Source organism: Lactuca sativa, chromosome 1 (genome assembly GCF_002870075.4).
Source record: "Lactuca sativa cultivar Salinas chromosome 1, Lsat_Salinas_v11, whole genome shotgun sequence".
NCBI lineage: Eukaryota > Viridiplantae > Streptophyta > Magnoliopsida > Asterales > Asteraceae > Lactuca > Lactuca sativa.
Window position 1 is genome coordinate 36,611,070 of NC_056623.2, and position 16,026 is coordinate 36,627,095.

Consider the following 16,026-nt stretch of genomic DNA (forward strand, 5'->3'; position numbering starts at 1 on the left):
ACTCTGATCACAAAATGGGTGATGGACAAGTATCATGTCCCCAATGTTGCTGATTCTCCACTCTCTTCGATAGGTACCTTTCATACTATGAAGATAATTGTCTCCGATGCATCTAAATTTCAGTTCATTGGCTCCATCCCTGAGTCGATGTTTGGAGATGTTCCTAGCGACAGCCGCATCATCCGAACCTATAAGGAGTTTTGTCGCTCTGGTCCTCGAGAGCTCACTCCTGATATGATGAAGTCGATCCATGAGGCTGATAGGCCCGCTCCAAGGGGAAGAAAATTGCTGAAGAAAGCGATGACAATAAAGAGACTATTGCAGATCTCTTAAAGAAGCAAGGTCGCGACAAGGATGTGATACGAGCGCTCGCGTTGCCAGAGAGGCTGAGGAATATGAAAGAAAAATGAAAGAGGCTCATGACCTTCTTGAGAGCAGAAAAACCCTCTTTCCTCCGTGGACTCTTGAGAAGTTGCTGAAAGAAGCGATTGAAACTCCCAGCATCTTGTGGCTTGAACCGGTGATTTCACTGGATCGCATCAATTCTGTCGATTCACAGTTTGATATGTCATTGACCCGAAAGGCCTTCGTCTTCCAAGCCTTTGATAACGTTGTTGATATCCCTCATCCTCATCCAAAGGTTGATAGGGATCTCGTCGAATTCTACCTGAAGGCTGCTCAACCACAGTATCAAACTTGGAGCGCTCAGAAAATAATCAACGTTCGGGTCCTCAAGCCGTTTAAAGAAGGGAACTTCACGATTGTTCGGTTCATGGTGCTGAGGGGTTCTGCTAAGACCGAACATGCCATATCGCTAGCTGATCTTCCCAATTTGAATCCACATGATTGGATAATTTTGCACAACATCCTCCTCACAAATGAAGCAGAATATGGTCTGATCATTGATCACTTCAAGAGGATGCTTGTATGCTACATAATGGAAGTTGCCAAGATGGATCAGGAGATCGCTAGTGTCTTCAAGAAAAAGCCCACTATCTCACCTGTTGGCTCTGCCAGTGACCTAAACATGATGCAGATGGGTAAGATTGACCCGAAACGCAATTCTGTCATGTTTACCATAAACGAAGGCCAAAAATGTCTGTTCGCTTTGGCAGACAAACATCTCTACACCACTGCATGCCTGGAACATGTTTTAGGAATCATTCATCGTTGCAAGCAGAATTCGGCGGATGACAAGAAGTACTTCGATGACATGATCCAGTGGTACATTCGCTTGAAACAGACAATCCTTGCTCTTATCCCTCGTCTGTTAGATACCACTAAGAAGGTTCCTGCAGCTGGACCCAGCAAGAAGAAGTGATAGTCTCGCTCCAATTGACGCAAAGTGGGAGATTGTTAGGTCCAGTTAGTGTTGCGTCTTGGGATCGATTCTTAGTCCATTTAATCTTCGGTATGGGCCTGTCCATCCGTGAGTTATTTTTTAGGGTTTAATATTTATAGATGCTTGCATGCATCCTTGAACGTAAGATTTTGATAGAGTTTTTGATAGCGTTCATCGTTCATATCTTTTGTAACCCTAATATCCTCTACAGCGGAAGTTCTTCATCGAGCTCTGCTGAGGATTGAGTTAATTGAATAATTCGACACATTCAGATTCATTCCTGTGTTTTATCTTACTGTTTTTGCTTTCTTGATTTACCTGTGATAAGATCTAATCGATCAAGGAGTTTTATAAACTTATCAGACTATTAAGCTTTGGAGGGGTAAATGGTCTTTTACCCTTCTGTAAGTTGTAGAAGGGATAGTCTAGCTTCTTGAGGGACAATATTAATTAGGGATAATTATTATGTGTTAGGTGGGAGCTAGAACCGGGAGTAGAGATCAAGATCCCGATTGCGGGATTTTCATTCATTAGCTTACGAAGTAAGTCTTCTCACTATACTTACCTGGAGTGGTAAATCTTATGTGTGACCAGAGGGTCTTGTGTGCATGAACTTTGTAATGAGATATCCTGATATTTACTTGTTTTATGCATCTTCAGTATTATATTGTGATGCTGAGTTGAGGGACTGGACGGTCCATCTGCGTTGTGGGACCAAAGGGTACCACTGAGACACATCGACCAGAGGGTCTAATTGATTTATAGCCTCGGATGTGTTGTGTGTGGTATTTTGGGTAACTCACTAAGCTTTTATGCTTATCGTGTTATGTTTTATGTGTTTCTTGTAGTTCTGAGGATCGCAGCAAGGCATCGGCATGATTGTACACACCGGTGGGAGATTGTTTTTATGATTCTAGGATTGTGTTTTATTTGATGACATTTGAGACATATGTGTTTTTGAGAATTATGATACAAGTTTTATTGTGTTTAAAAATGAAAATTTGGTTTGAGAATTTACATCGTTACAAACTTTAGGGTGCATCTTGGTTTTCCAAGATTGATTTGCGATCGGGTTATCATCAGATGTGGTTAAGGGATGAGGATATGCTGAAGACAGCTTTTCGAAATCGATATGGCCATTATGAGTTTGTGGTGATTCCTTTTGGGCTCATCAATGCTCCAGCCGCGTTCATGGATCTCATGAACCGCGTAAGCATACCGATGTTGGATCAGTCTGTGATAGTATTTATTGATGATATCTTGGTTTATTCCAAGACTCAGGAGTAGCATGAGAAGCACTAGAGGGAAGTGCTGGAGACTTTGAGGAGGGAGATACTTTTCATAAAGTTCTCCAACTGCGAATTCTAGTTGTGTGAGGTGCAGTTTCTAGGGTACCTTGTCAACCAGAAGGGTATTCTAGTCGATTTGGCCAAGGTCGAGGTCATGATGTAGTGGGAGGTTCCGAGGTCTCCATCTGAGATTCAGAGTTTTTTTGGTATGGCTAGTTATTATCGGAGATTAATTCAGGATTTCTCCAAGATTGTTGTTCCATTGACCCGACTGACCAAGAAGTCGGTGACATTTCATTGGGGGGGCTGAGCAACAGGCAAATTTTCATGCTCTTAGACGGTGGTTGTGTGAGGCGCTGATTCTGACCTTGCTTGAGGGTTTTGATGACTTTGTGGTTTGTTGTGATGCTTCGATATCCGGTCTGGGAGCAGTATTGATGCAGCGTGGTCGTGTGATTTCTTACGCTTCGAGGCAACTGAAGCCTCATGAGGAGAACTATCCGACGCATGATTTGGAGTTAGGAGTCGTTGTTTTCGCCCTCAAGATTTGGCAAAAATACATCTATGGGGTTCATTATAATATCTACACAGATCACAAGATCTTGAGGTATCTGATGGATCAGCCGAATCTGAACATGAGGCAGAATCGATGGTTAGATGTGGTGAAGGATTATGATTGTGAGGTCCTTTATCACCCTGGGAAGGCCAACTTGGTGGCAGATGCTCTCATTCGCAAAGCAGTCGCGGATCCGATTAGAGATATATGTTTGAGGATGACTGTGATTACTCCATTATTAGAGTGGATTTGTGAGGCTCATGAAGAGGCTATAAAGGAAGAGCACCAGAAGAGTGAGCGTATCGTGGGTCAGGTGGCCTCCTTTGATTTTGATAGTCGTGGATTGTTGACTCTACATCAGCGAGTCTGGGTTCCTTATTGGGGCGGTGTGCACCAAGTTCTTATGGAGGAGGCCTACTAGTCGAGGTTCTCCATTCATCTCGAGGAGACAAAGATGTATTGGGATCTTCGTTCTGATTATTGGTGGCCCTGCATGAAGCGGGATGTGGCATGGTATGCTAAGCGATGCTTGAGTTGCAGGAAAGTCAAGGTCGAGCATCAAGGTCCTTACGGCAAGATGAAGCCTTTGGAGATTCCCATATGGAAATGGGAAGACATCACTATTGATTTTATCACGAAGCTTCCCAGGACTGCATGCGGATTGGATTCTATTTGGGTCATCGTGGATCATTTGACTAAGAGCGCGTATTTCATTCCAATCCAGGAGAGTATTTCTGTGGAGAAGTTGCTCGTGATCTATGTCAAGGAGGTGGTGGCACGTCATGGGGTGTCAGTATCAGTGGTTTCAAATAGGGATGCTCGTTTTACTTCCAGATCTTGGAAGTGGTTTCATGAGGAGATGGGCACTCAGCTCTATTTCACTACGACATTTCATCTGCAGATCAATGGTCAGAATGAGTGGACTATTCAGACCCTTGAGGATATGATGTGTGCATGTGTGTAGGATTTTGGTGGGAGTTGGATACATATCTTCCGTTAGTAGAATTTTCATATAATAGTTATCATGGTAGAATTGATCGACCTCCTTTTGAGATGCTCTATGGGAGGAAATGCAAGGCCCTGATTTATTGGGGAGAGGTCGGTCAGCAGGTTATGGGAAGTCCCGAGGTGGTACTCAAGACCACTGGGTTGATTGAACAAGTTCGGAGTAGGCTCCAAACATCTCAGAGTTGGAAAAAGGGTTATGTTGATAGGCGCATGTCAGATTTGGAGTTTCAGGTGGGAGATATGGTTCTCCTTAAGGTGTCACCTGTTAGATCTATATACCCAAGAATCATTATGGAGTGATATTTCTAATAACATATGATCCTATAGGGTTACACCTTTATCAAGTTGGCACATTTTTTATATTTATTATTAATATGATTATTAATAAATAATATAGATTCTTGTATTTTAATTAGGGAATAATTATTGTTTTGTGAAAAATAATAATTATAAAAGAGTATTACTAGCTATTATTTCATATGGTATGAATTAATAAGTCATGCACAATATTTTGGACTAGTTGGATTCTTTTGTCTTTTACCTAAAGACAGTTTATATTTTATAAACTTGGAGTTTATAAAAAATAAAGAATCTTTCCTTTTTAAAAGGTATGGCCTAAAATATTAAAATATGGTCGTTACTTTTCAACCTCCATGTTTTGTCTCTTATGCTACAAAAGGCTATCCATTACTTTAGAGTAGTTTAATGGTTAGGCCTTACTTTCAACCTCCATGTTTTGTCTCATACACTTTGATCTTTTGTTATATTCATCAACACCCCAAAACCAAGTGGGTTCAAAGGCCGCAAAGGTTATCTCTAAAACATCATATGGTTGGTTTTATTTCATACTAACCTCTATAAATGGATCCATGATGGTTCGTTTTTGTTATGAGCTAAAAATAAACTTGTTATTTTTAAAGTCTTTCGTTGCCGATTTTTGTGAAAAACAATCTTTTATTTCTTATCAAAACCCAACATCACCCTAGAAGTGTGTCATCCGATTCAGGAAGCGGGGCAAGCTGGGCCCTACGTATATAGGTCCCTTCAGGGTTTTGGCTCGGGTAGGCCGGGTTGCGTATCGTCTAAATCTTCCAGCCGATCTCAGTCAGATTCATAGCACATTTCATGTATCTTAGCTGCGGGAGTGCCTGGTAGACGATTCCGCAGTGGTACCTTTGGAGGACATTCAAGTGGATGACCACCTAAATTATATTGAGAGACCGGTGGCAATTTTAGATCGGAAGACGAAAACCTTGAGGAACAAGGAAGTCGAGTTGGTAAAGGTGCAGTGGCAGCACCAAAAGGGTTATGAGTAGACTTAGGAACCCGAGGAGGAGATAAGGGAGCACTATCCAGAGTTGTTCGAGACCACGGACTTCAAGGACGAAGTCTGATTCAAGTGGGGGAGAATTGTAAGGCTCAATATTTCTGAGGTACTTATTTAAATTATGGTTATTTAATTGTTATGAGTTGGGCCTTGAAATCATTGGATCTTTTCTTATTGGGCTAAGGGTGTGTAGTACGCAGGGCGTAACACCCTATGTATGATGGGCGTACTGATGTGGAATGATCGTGGGTGCCATGCACGAACACGTTGCGTACAAAGGAGTCAGCACAACGTACGTGTCCAGATCCCAAAACCCTAATATTTAGGGTTTGAGCACTCTTTAAAGAACATTATTCCTTAAGGATCTTCTTTATCAGCCTCCCTGTTGTCCCTTAACAGCCTCCACGAAACCCTAACCCAATTGTTGAGTGTTCTTGAGCTTGGAAGGTCTTTTGAGTGCATTTTGGTGTGATTTGTCTGATTTTCAAGCAATAGAAGGTTAGAGCAAGGTAGTGGTTCAAGGAGAAGCTTGTAGATCCAGATTATATGCACCATTTCTAGCTTGTGCAAGGTAGAAAGTCTTGATCGTGATCTTTAGAAGCTTAGATCTCCATGTTTTATCTTTTGGACCCTTTTTGGTCACATAGATGAGCTCTTATGGATTATCTTCGTTTCTTAAGCTTAGAGTTGCTACTCTTAGTTTTCTTTGGGTCCTAAAGTCATAAAGTTGCTACCTTTGAAGCTTAAATCCTACCATGCATGAGTAATGGCCATTTTTATGGAAGCAGATTCTAATATTTTGATTTTGGACCCCTTTGGGGCATGCAAAGCCACCAAGCTGTCGAATTTATCGGTAAAGATGTTGTATATGACTCAGATATTTGATTGGGACTCTTGGACTTAATTTAAGAAATGTCTTAATATGTGAGTACGTTAGGCGTCCAAGCTCGTACACGCAGCGTACAAGCCATGCAGCGGGTAGCATAAGGTACAGCTGACTACGCGTCACGTACTCAGGTAGTTGGTCTTGGCATTGTTTGGGCCTCGATTTGGGCCATGTTCTTGGACCCTGTTGCTTTGGTCCTTTTGGGCCATCTGGAATTTAAGCTTTTTGATTAAGGAATTGTAGTGGGCCTTAGGTCAAGGCCCATTTGGGGGTTTGGACCCAATTTGGAAATTGGGCCATAAGTGGGCCTTTGTGGATCTTTTGGTTTTAGACCTTGTTGGTTTCTGCATTTGGGCGTTAGTTTTGGATCAAGCTAGGCCAGGGGTAAAATGGTCACTTTACCCCAAGTATGGATTATTGATTATAGTTTGGAACCCATGTGTTGATTGGGTGTTTTTTGTACTAATAGCTCGTGGAGTCGTCAGGGCAGCAGCTAGGGATTTCTTTCTGTGAGATTCAATATTTGAGGTGAGTTTCCTCACTGGATTTAGCGGGTCTAAGGCACCACTGCCGACCCTTATTGATTATGTTAGGATGCTAGGAGTTTGCATGACCCTTGCATGTGTTATGTGCTACTATATATATCGGGTGGGGCTCGATGCCATGCAAGGTCTGAGGACTGGAACGTATGCTAGTGTTATGATCATTATATGTGTCAGCATGATTATGTAATATTCATTGTATGTCTATAGCGGGCGAAGCCCAATGACAAGCGAGGTTCTCATTTTATGTTTTAGGTACTTCCAGTGGCAAGTGGAAGAGTTTGGGGTGACTGTATTGCACACGCCATATGGATTATGTTTATAGGACACACTCTAATTTTTCCTTACAGTTGACATACTTACTTTATTTGGGTTGTATGAACTATGATTTGAAATATTGTTTTCACTTGAATGAAAAATGAAATTTTTGGGATTTATTTTTTGGATGTTTCATCCTAGTCCACAATTATAAAGGAGAATTATCTCACCTAGCAAATCTTTTAGATTAAGGGTTTGACTACACAGCTAGGGGATTCCTTTGCTTATATAAGTCATAGAGGCATTCCAGCCATCAAATTATTTGATGAATATGGTATCCTATTTCATCTATGTACGTGGGTTATGAGCTCACACTAGAAACATAATTCACAAGACCATCTAGAATGATTAAGGGTTGTCATCTTACCCTGGGAGATGACCAAACATACCGTTACAGTTGCCAGATCTAGAGCCACCATTTCTGGTCATCCAAAAGGAATACTATAATGTACTCCAGTATGTAATTCGTACATCGACACTTGAAAGTGTCATGGAACAGAACTTTACTCTCTGTTCCTATCACATATATCCTGGAAATGCGACTACCCAATATCAAACTTAATTGGACTAAGCCACCTTTATACATCTAAGTTTAGAAACTAGACTAGATTAAAATTTTTGTGATTAACATACATTTTCCTGCCTATGTAATAGGAAAGACTACAAGGCTTATTTCATTAATAGGAAAGACTACAAGGCTAATAATTTAACTTCCAATACCAACTTTGTTTAGGCAACACTATCCTAATTTAGTATATATATTTAACACAGAGCAATTAGGTATTAATATACTTTTATCTTTCTTACTAATAATACTTCTATTATTATTATTATTATTATTATTATTATTATTATTATTATTATTATCATATATATATATATATATATATATATATGCATCCTAACACATATAGAACCATATCTGGTTCGTATATTGTAAGATCAGTCAAAATTAGGTCAAAGATAATTCTCATAAATATAAAAAACACATATTATAGTCAATTTACTTTAATATTTAATAAAGTTTTCATTCAACACTACAAGCCTATATGATTCCAAAAATATATAGAACGACGAAATCTGACTTCGCATGAAAAAGTTATGATAAACTCTAACATTATAAATCTCTATAAAAAAAAGGAATTTAAAATAGACTTAGAATTAGATATTGGAATCTAAAAAGAAAGCTTTAGTACTCGGAAATACCTACGTGTGCATATAAAGAATGTAAAAAACGAAGCTTGTATGCAAAAGTTATGATCTTCCGAAGATGTAGTAGTCTAAGAGCATGACACGTGGCAGAAACCCTAATTTGTCAGAGCTCACGACGTGAACATGTATTATCAAGACATGAGAGTGCTCCATGACACTAATCGAGGCTAGAAAACACCTGGTAAGGCTACCGGATGACTCATGGAACCTCACAACGTGAGCATATCATCCTAACGAAGTGAGATGTCATCGAGACACCTTTCGAGGTGACACGGGCCTCACAACGTGAGCATTGATTTCTCACGACATAAGAGGGTCCAAAACAAACTATAAATAGCAACCGAGGCTCATTCAATCATTACACCTTCTACTTTCATTCTCTCTCGTTTTCTGAAGGTTGTTTCCCTTACCGAGCCTGACAACATCGAGCCTTTGACCGTTTTTAATTAGATTCTATAGATCACACTACTAGAGTGAGTTTCACGGCCCCACTTTTTAATATTTTCGGGGGGGAATTCATGCTAAATATTATATACAAGTTAGTATTAAGTTTATATGATAGTATATTCATATCAATATAAATAATTATATTAACCGAGGTATAGTTGTTTTGTATCGTATATACTTAGAATATATCTGATATATATATATCTAAATCATGCAACTATCTTAAAATTGTTAGCATGCTGTTATCATATATTATACTAATGTAGCCCTGGAGATATACTTGGGAGTTCTATATATATATATATATATATATATATATATATATATATATATATATATATATATATATATATATATATATATTATTTATGTTATAGCCCCGGAGTTATACTCGAGAGTTCTGTATATACTATTTGTGTTATAGTCCCGGAGTTATACTCAAGAGTTCTATATATACTTGTTAAGTATGTTGCTATTATTGGTTTTATGTTAGATAAAACCTGGTTTTACTTCAACTTATAGTTGTTGTACTACCTAAGTATTATAGAAATTGGGAGTAGCGTTTAAAGCATAGTCTAGTAACTTAGGGTTTTAGACATGAATATGCTTTCACTATTAGAAGTATAGGAACTCGACGAAGTCTACATGAGCTATTTTATTCATCAACTAAGATTGGAAATCTTAGTGAAAATCCTCTGACCTATAACCGCTAATCCCGTGAGAGCGAGGAAGTTGTGTGCAGATCTATACAGGTTAACACCCCACCCATGGTTGCTAGTTACAACCCAACGGTTTTACGGGTGACGAACTTGCCTATTTTTCCAACAAGGAAGTTGTGTGTAGATCTATGTGGTCTGACACCCCCACCCATGTTTGCTAGCTACCACCCAACAGTTTTCGGGTGATGAGCTTGCCCAATTTATTCTATTTCGACATCGATGAAGCGTGCGGAAATCTATTACCAAGGTGCGACACTGATACCACCATTCAGAGGTATTGATGTTGTATAGAAGCTGTTATGGACTCATGGTAGCACAATTTTTGAAGCATTATACTTTGTCGATATACAAGTATAAATGTTAAGTATAAGTTTCCCAAACACTTATACTCTAGGTACCAGAAACTTGTAGGTATACTACTTGTTCAGTAAGTAGACAATTATACCTAGCACATATACTCGTATAGAATTGAAATAAGATTTATACGTAGCGGTTATTTACTCATATAGAATTAAAATGAGATTTATACCTAGCAAGTTTTACTCGTATATAATTGAAATAAGATTTATACATAGCAACCTCCGTTTGTATGGGATTGCAAACACTTATATTCATAGTATATGAAACTTATACGTATACTAGTTATTTACTAAGTAAACCATTATATCTAGGATATATATACTATATGTTAGAAACAAGTATGAGTCGGAATGATATTTCAAACTATATTCCATACTTTTGAAACTTGGGAAAAAGTACTATTTTTACTCAGAGTCAAAACCTGTGGACTCACCAACTTTTTCTTAACGTATTTTCAAAACGAATGTGTTTTCAGGAACTTGATAAGCTAGATTGCTACTTGAACGGGATAAGTTTTACTATTATCCTTTATGTTCATATGGGATATATATTTGTTAGGATGTGTGAAATAGTAAATACTAGGAAACAAGAATAACGTAACTTTCTATCATCAATAAATGTATGTAGTTTATAAAACTCTTTTATATTGTTCAATATATATTATATAAGTGTGATACAAAGAATGACGTTACACCGCCCGATGTTTCTGTCGACGGGTGGGGGTGTGACATATATAATACATCATCAATATACATGTAACACATACTCCAGGAAATCAGCATAGATTTCACTTATAATTTTCCACATGTATTTAATAATTTAATTAATACTTGTCTTATAATCATGTTCATGAAAGGGAAAATGCACTCACCTGACTTAGGTGGATAACTGGTGATTTGGGCAGAGCTTTGCCTAACACCTTAGTTTTTCTTTTGATATGATCTAGGGATTCACATTAGTAAGTCTTAGTCTTATATTCCTAGTGACTATTGATAGTATAGATTCCTCACTAATCTCAATGTCTACATCAAGATCTATCAAGTAAGTAATAACTAGGTAAGATCATATCAGAGGTAGGGTTTGTTTGGTATATAGAGTATACTGTTTGGAAATCTCACTTTAAACACCATACTAAATCTAGCCTAGACATCATTCTCGTAAGTAGATCAATCAGTATGATGACTTGGAATTACTAATAAATCTTATTTATAGATTCATAATAACGAAATGAATATAAATATAAGTTACACTTGAAGCATAGTAAGTGCAACTTAACTTACAAAAAATTTAGCGAAAATCAAGAAATTGCACAGGTAGAATCTTGACCCTAAAGCTCTATCTTTCATATATTATGGAGCCTTGCTAAATATCTAAGAGCTAGGAAGTATTGGGGCTAGGGGTGGAAAGGATTTCCAGAGAATTTGGGTGAAGATTGGTGAGAAAATGAGCTGCAATCGAAACGTATTTGTAGGCTGGAAAAAGGGGCGCATTGCGTGCTTGGTATAGTGCATGTTGCACACTTTGTTGGGGTCGTTGATGTATTCTATTGGAAGGCTGCCACGTGTCACAAACCAGTTGACCGCGTCTGCTTGTTAGTGTGCGACTCGCACGCTGTCTGTGTGCGCGAAACTTCAATTTTTTTTCAAAAATTCATAATTTTTTTCATACGAGCTCCATTTTCGACGTTCTTTATATTGACACATAGCTACCAACAAGTACTACAACTTTCATTTAGACTATGTCGACTAATTCTCAGTTTATTTTTAAAGTTATATTTTTAACAGGCTTAGACTGTTAAAGTTCATATAAAAATCATAACTTTTTCATACGATTTCCCTTCTTGACTGTCTTTATATCGACAAAATCATATTCACGAGATCTTCAACTCTCATTTAGATTTTTTAGATAACACTTAACAGATCTAAATTTTGATTTCTGTGTCGCACACTACAATACTAAAACTTCTAAAAATCATAACTTCCTCGTATGAAATCAGATTTAGATGTTCTCTATATGCATACTCTCGCTTTTATGATCTCTACGGCTTTTATTTGGATTACTTAGGCTAATAAGCAACTTATCTTCAATTCGTATTTTACAACATACTTTGTCGTATAGGGTTAAATGCGAAAGTTCAAGGAATCGTAACTTCTTCGTGCAAAGTCATATTCAAGCGTTCCTTATATCCCGATAATCATCGTCACGACTACTTCCACTTTAGCTAATATTATTTACTATATCTTAAATGTCTAGCTCGAAATTTCAAGCGTTGCATTACCACCCCCATATATATATATATATATATATATATATATATATATATATATATATATATATATATATATATGACACCAAAGTATGTAACTCTATGTCTGAGTAAAATGTATTGGATTTTGAGTATTAAATAGTGTATATTTGTTTACGTAGACATTTTACATTTTTTGATAAATATTATGTGGTGGCACATAACAAAATTCTGAAATTTTAATATTGTAAAAGGGTTGTATATTCGTTGATTCAGTGGATATGGGTATGGATTCGATTATTCAAAACCCTGAGGGTTGTTGGAGCGGGGCGGATCATGTTTTTAAAGTTTTAAAAGGTTTAGATCAAGAATGATTCACTCCAAACTCACCTTATTAACACGTCTACTTTTAAATATCTTTTTTAGAAAAATTCATTAATACTATAATAAGTGTTATGTAAGTGTTATACTGATAATTGTCACTAAAATAGGTTGGACCTGGTGGTTTTATAATTCTATTTTAGCTTGTAATTTGTTGTGTTGTTTTTTTGTTTCTAGCTTCTTGGTAGTTTTTTAATAAAGTTCTGCATCTTAAATAAAATAAAATAATTGTAGGTCAAATTTTGGGACGTAAAAAATTTTGAATGCTCAAAATCTTTTTAGAAATTTCCATGACGGGGTTACCATTACCTTAATGCCTCGTTCCCCAGTTTAACAAAAGAAAAGAAAGTTACGAGATAAAATAAGAAAGGAAAGTAAAACAAAATTTTCTTTCGTGTTCCCGAGTTGGAGAGAAATGGAAGTAAAATAAATCATTTTGTTCTTTCTTTTCAAATCCCCCCAAATCGGAAGGAAAGTTAGGAGGGAAAGTGATCCTCATATTTCCCTTCACTTCCTTCAACTTCCCTCCTTTAATAAACTCGGGAACATCAATCTTTTTTATTTTCTTCTCATTTCCATTCATTTCTTTTCCTTTCTCTCGTTAAGTTGAACTCGGGAACGGGGTGTTAAGGTGAACTCGGTCGAGTAGAGCCAAAAAATCAAGAAATGTGTTGTGACTCGATCAAGTACTCAAGTGACAAGTCAAGAAAAGTCGAGAGGCTAAAATCAAAAGTTCCAAATTTAGACACACGATTGAAACAAAAATGAAACTGGATGTAAATATTGCTTAAACCAAGAGACGATTTCGGTGATTTACTCTATTTATAATTTATATAATATAATTCGAATAAAAGGCCACAAAAATGCAATTAAACGGACAATTTCTGTGATTTACTAACACGTCTATAGTTTCACAAATTTGCTTAAAAAATTATTTGTTGCTTATAAATTTTTGTTTGTTTCTTTTAAGCTATTACTAGAAAATAGTATGTTAATACAATAGGGGATGCATATATGCCCACAAAACTTAATGGGCAAGTACCATGTGAAAAAGTTGTTCTAAATGACAATAGCTAACCAAAAGCCATAACTTTTAAAACTTGATTCTATAATCTTGAGAGCGCCCCATTGCTATATAAAGGGTCCCCTTATGTTTCCTACTTATACTCAAGACTTCACCTTTTTCATCACGAAAATCGTTTGTAACGTAATTCATGTCTACTGAAGATAAGAACTATACACAAAACGCTACTTTTGATGTTAAAGAAAAGCTCAATTTTGTGAGAGATGGAGCCATCAAATTGCCACCAGGGTTTAGGTTTCAACCCACCGATCAAGAGATTGTGTTTCAATATCTTGTTCGTAAGGTCTTCTCTTGCCCGTTGCCTGCCTCCATCATCCCTGAAATCATCAACATTTGCAAGTTCAATCCTTGGGATTTACCAGGTTAGAATTGTTATGCAACCAAAGAAAACCCTAAAAACTCTAAATGGTGTGGATCACAATTTTATATATAAGTCTTATATTTTTGGGTTAACTGCAAACAGTTTTTGCTAAATATTTTATTATTTTACTGATCAATACAAAAAGAAATTATTATATATAAAGTTTACCATTTTTTTTTATTATTTTATGTAAAATTTGTCATTTTTTACCATCTTATGTAAGATTTGCATAAAATGATTGTATGTTTTTCTTTACTGTTGACCTTAGTTAATTAAAAAAAAATCTTGCTTATTTTAATTTGGAAATATGTTAATAGGTGAATGGGAGCAAGAAAGATACTTCTTTAGCAAGAAAGAGGCCAAGTATGGGCAAGGAAATAGAGTAAATAGAAAGAGTGGTGATGGGTATTGGAAAGCAACTGGTTTTGATAAGCATATCACTAGATGTTGCAGTAACAATACTATTTCAAGAAAGAAAGATACCATTACAGGGATGAAGAAGACGCTCGTGTTCTATAAAAACAAACCATCAACGACTAGAACTCATTGGATCATGCATGAGTATCACCTTGTTCATTCACCTGCTTCACCAACAACCACCACCAACGATAAGGTAACATTCTTGAACTAAATCGTACAAAAAGAACTTGTTCAAGAAGCCAAAAGGGTATCAGCATATATACTCATTTTTAAATGATGTTGGGTGCCTTTTCATATGCAGAAATCTTGGATTCAGATGGGAAATTGGGTTTTGTGTCATGTATTGTTGAACAAAAGAAGTCGAAAATCCTTTGAAGATGATACTGGGAAGAGGTTGGGCTCACATGAACAAATGCGTCCAAATTTTACGAGAGATGATGATGATGATGATGATGATGCAATTTCAATCAATTGCGAAGAAGCTACTTCATCTTCTTCATCATGTGGTTCTAGTGTGGTTACTCAAGAAGAGTCCTCGAGTAAGAGCTATTAGATGATAAAGAAACGAATTAAGAATGTAGAGTTTAATCTAATTAATGTAACCTTTATCATTTAAGAAAATGATTTGTCAAGAGGAAATGACTAGTTTTAAACTGTAATATATATGGTTCAAGAATTTGCTTATGTATGATTAACATCATATTTGATAGAAGTGAAAATTAGTATATTAGATGATGGGTCAGAATATGTTTTGACAATACATATTAATATATGTGGGGTTGGCTTGGGCTCATCTGTCAATAATATTTATTTATCTTTTATTGGAAAATATTTATTAAAGTTTTTACATTTTAACGTTATTTTAAATTAAGCTCATCATCCATTCCTTGTTGTGTGGCGAGGAAAATTTTCATTAGAACCCCTATATTCTAACCTCCTTCACTGTTAAACCATAACTTAAAAAAAAAATAAATAAATAATAATAATAATAATAATAATAATAATAATAATAATAATAATAATAATAATAATAATAAAAATAAAAATAAAAAAAATAAATCTCTTGAAAATTCTTATGTTCCGAACTCCAAAGTCATTAAGGATTTAATCCTTATCTTTTTATAATCATATAAGTCCCAAAAATTAGCAATAATTTTGATTTTGTCCAATTTACCTGATAAATGGATCACCAACAAAATAAGAGATTTTTTCCGTAAATAAATGAAAATATATGGATTTTTTTTTAAAAATATATTATGTTTAATTTTTAATATTTTCTTATTATCTTAATATATTTTTTCTATCTAAGATATTGTATTATTTTATATTAATCTTATGATATTTTTTTTTTGTCTGACAAAGAATATATATATATATTATGAAAATAGTTTCTAAAATAATTGTTTTTGTAATTGTTAGGGGTAGGATCCTTGAATCTTATTCAGGATCCTCGAATATTTCTGAATCCTTAAACATATCTTAGGATTCTTACTATTATCACTAATATTTCTAACATTTGTAACGATTAT

The 16,026-nt window shown here is 36.1% G+C and overlaps 1 protein-coding gene across 1 annotated transcript; it reads left to right on the plus strand.

Moving 5' to 3' along the window:
• Nucleotides 1–13,786: 13,786 nt before the first annotated feature.
• Nucleotides 13,787–15,290, plus strand: LOC111920181 (NAC domain-containing protein 83). The gene is made up of 3 exons (XM_023915780.2): nucleotides 13,787–14,078; nucleotides 14,395–14,690; nucleotides 14,799–15,290. The coding sequence occupies exons 1-3, from the start codon at nucleotides 13,847–13,849 to the stop codon at nucleotides 15,048–15,050; spliced, it is 780 nt and encodes a 259-aa protein (XP_023771548.1). The 5' UTR covers nucleotides 13,787–13,846; the 3' UTR covers nucleotides 15,051–15,290.
• The last annotated feature ends 736 nt before the right edge of the window (nucleotides 15,291–16,026 follow it).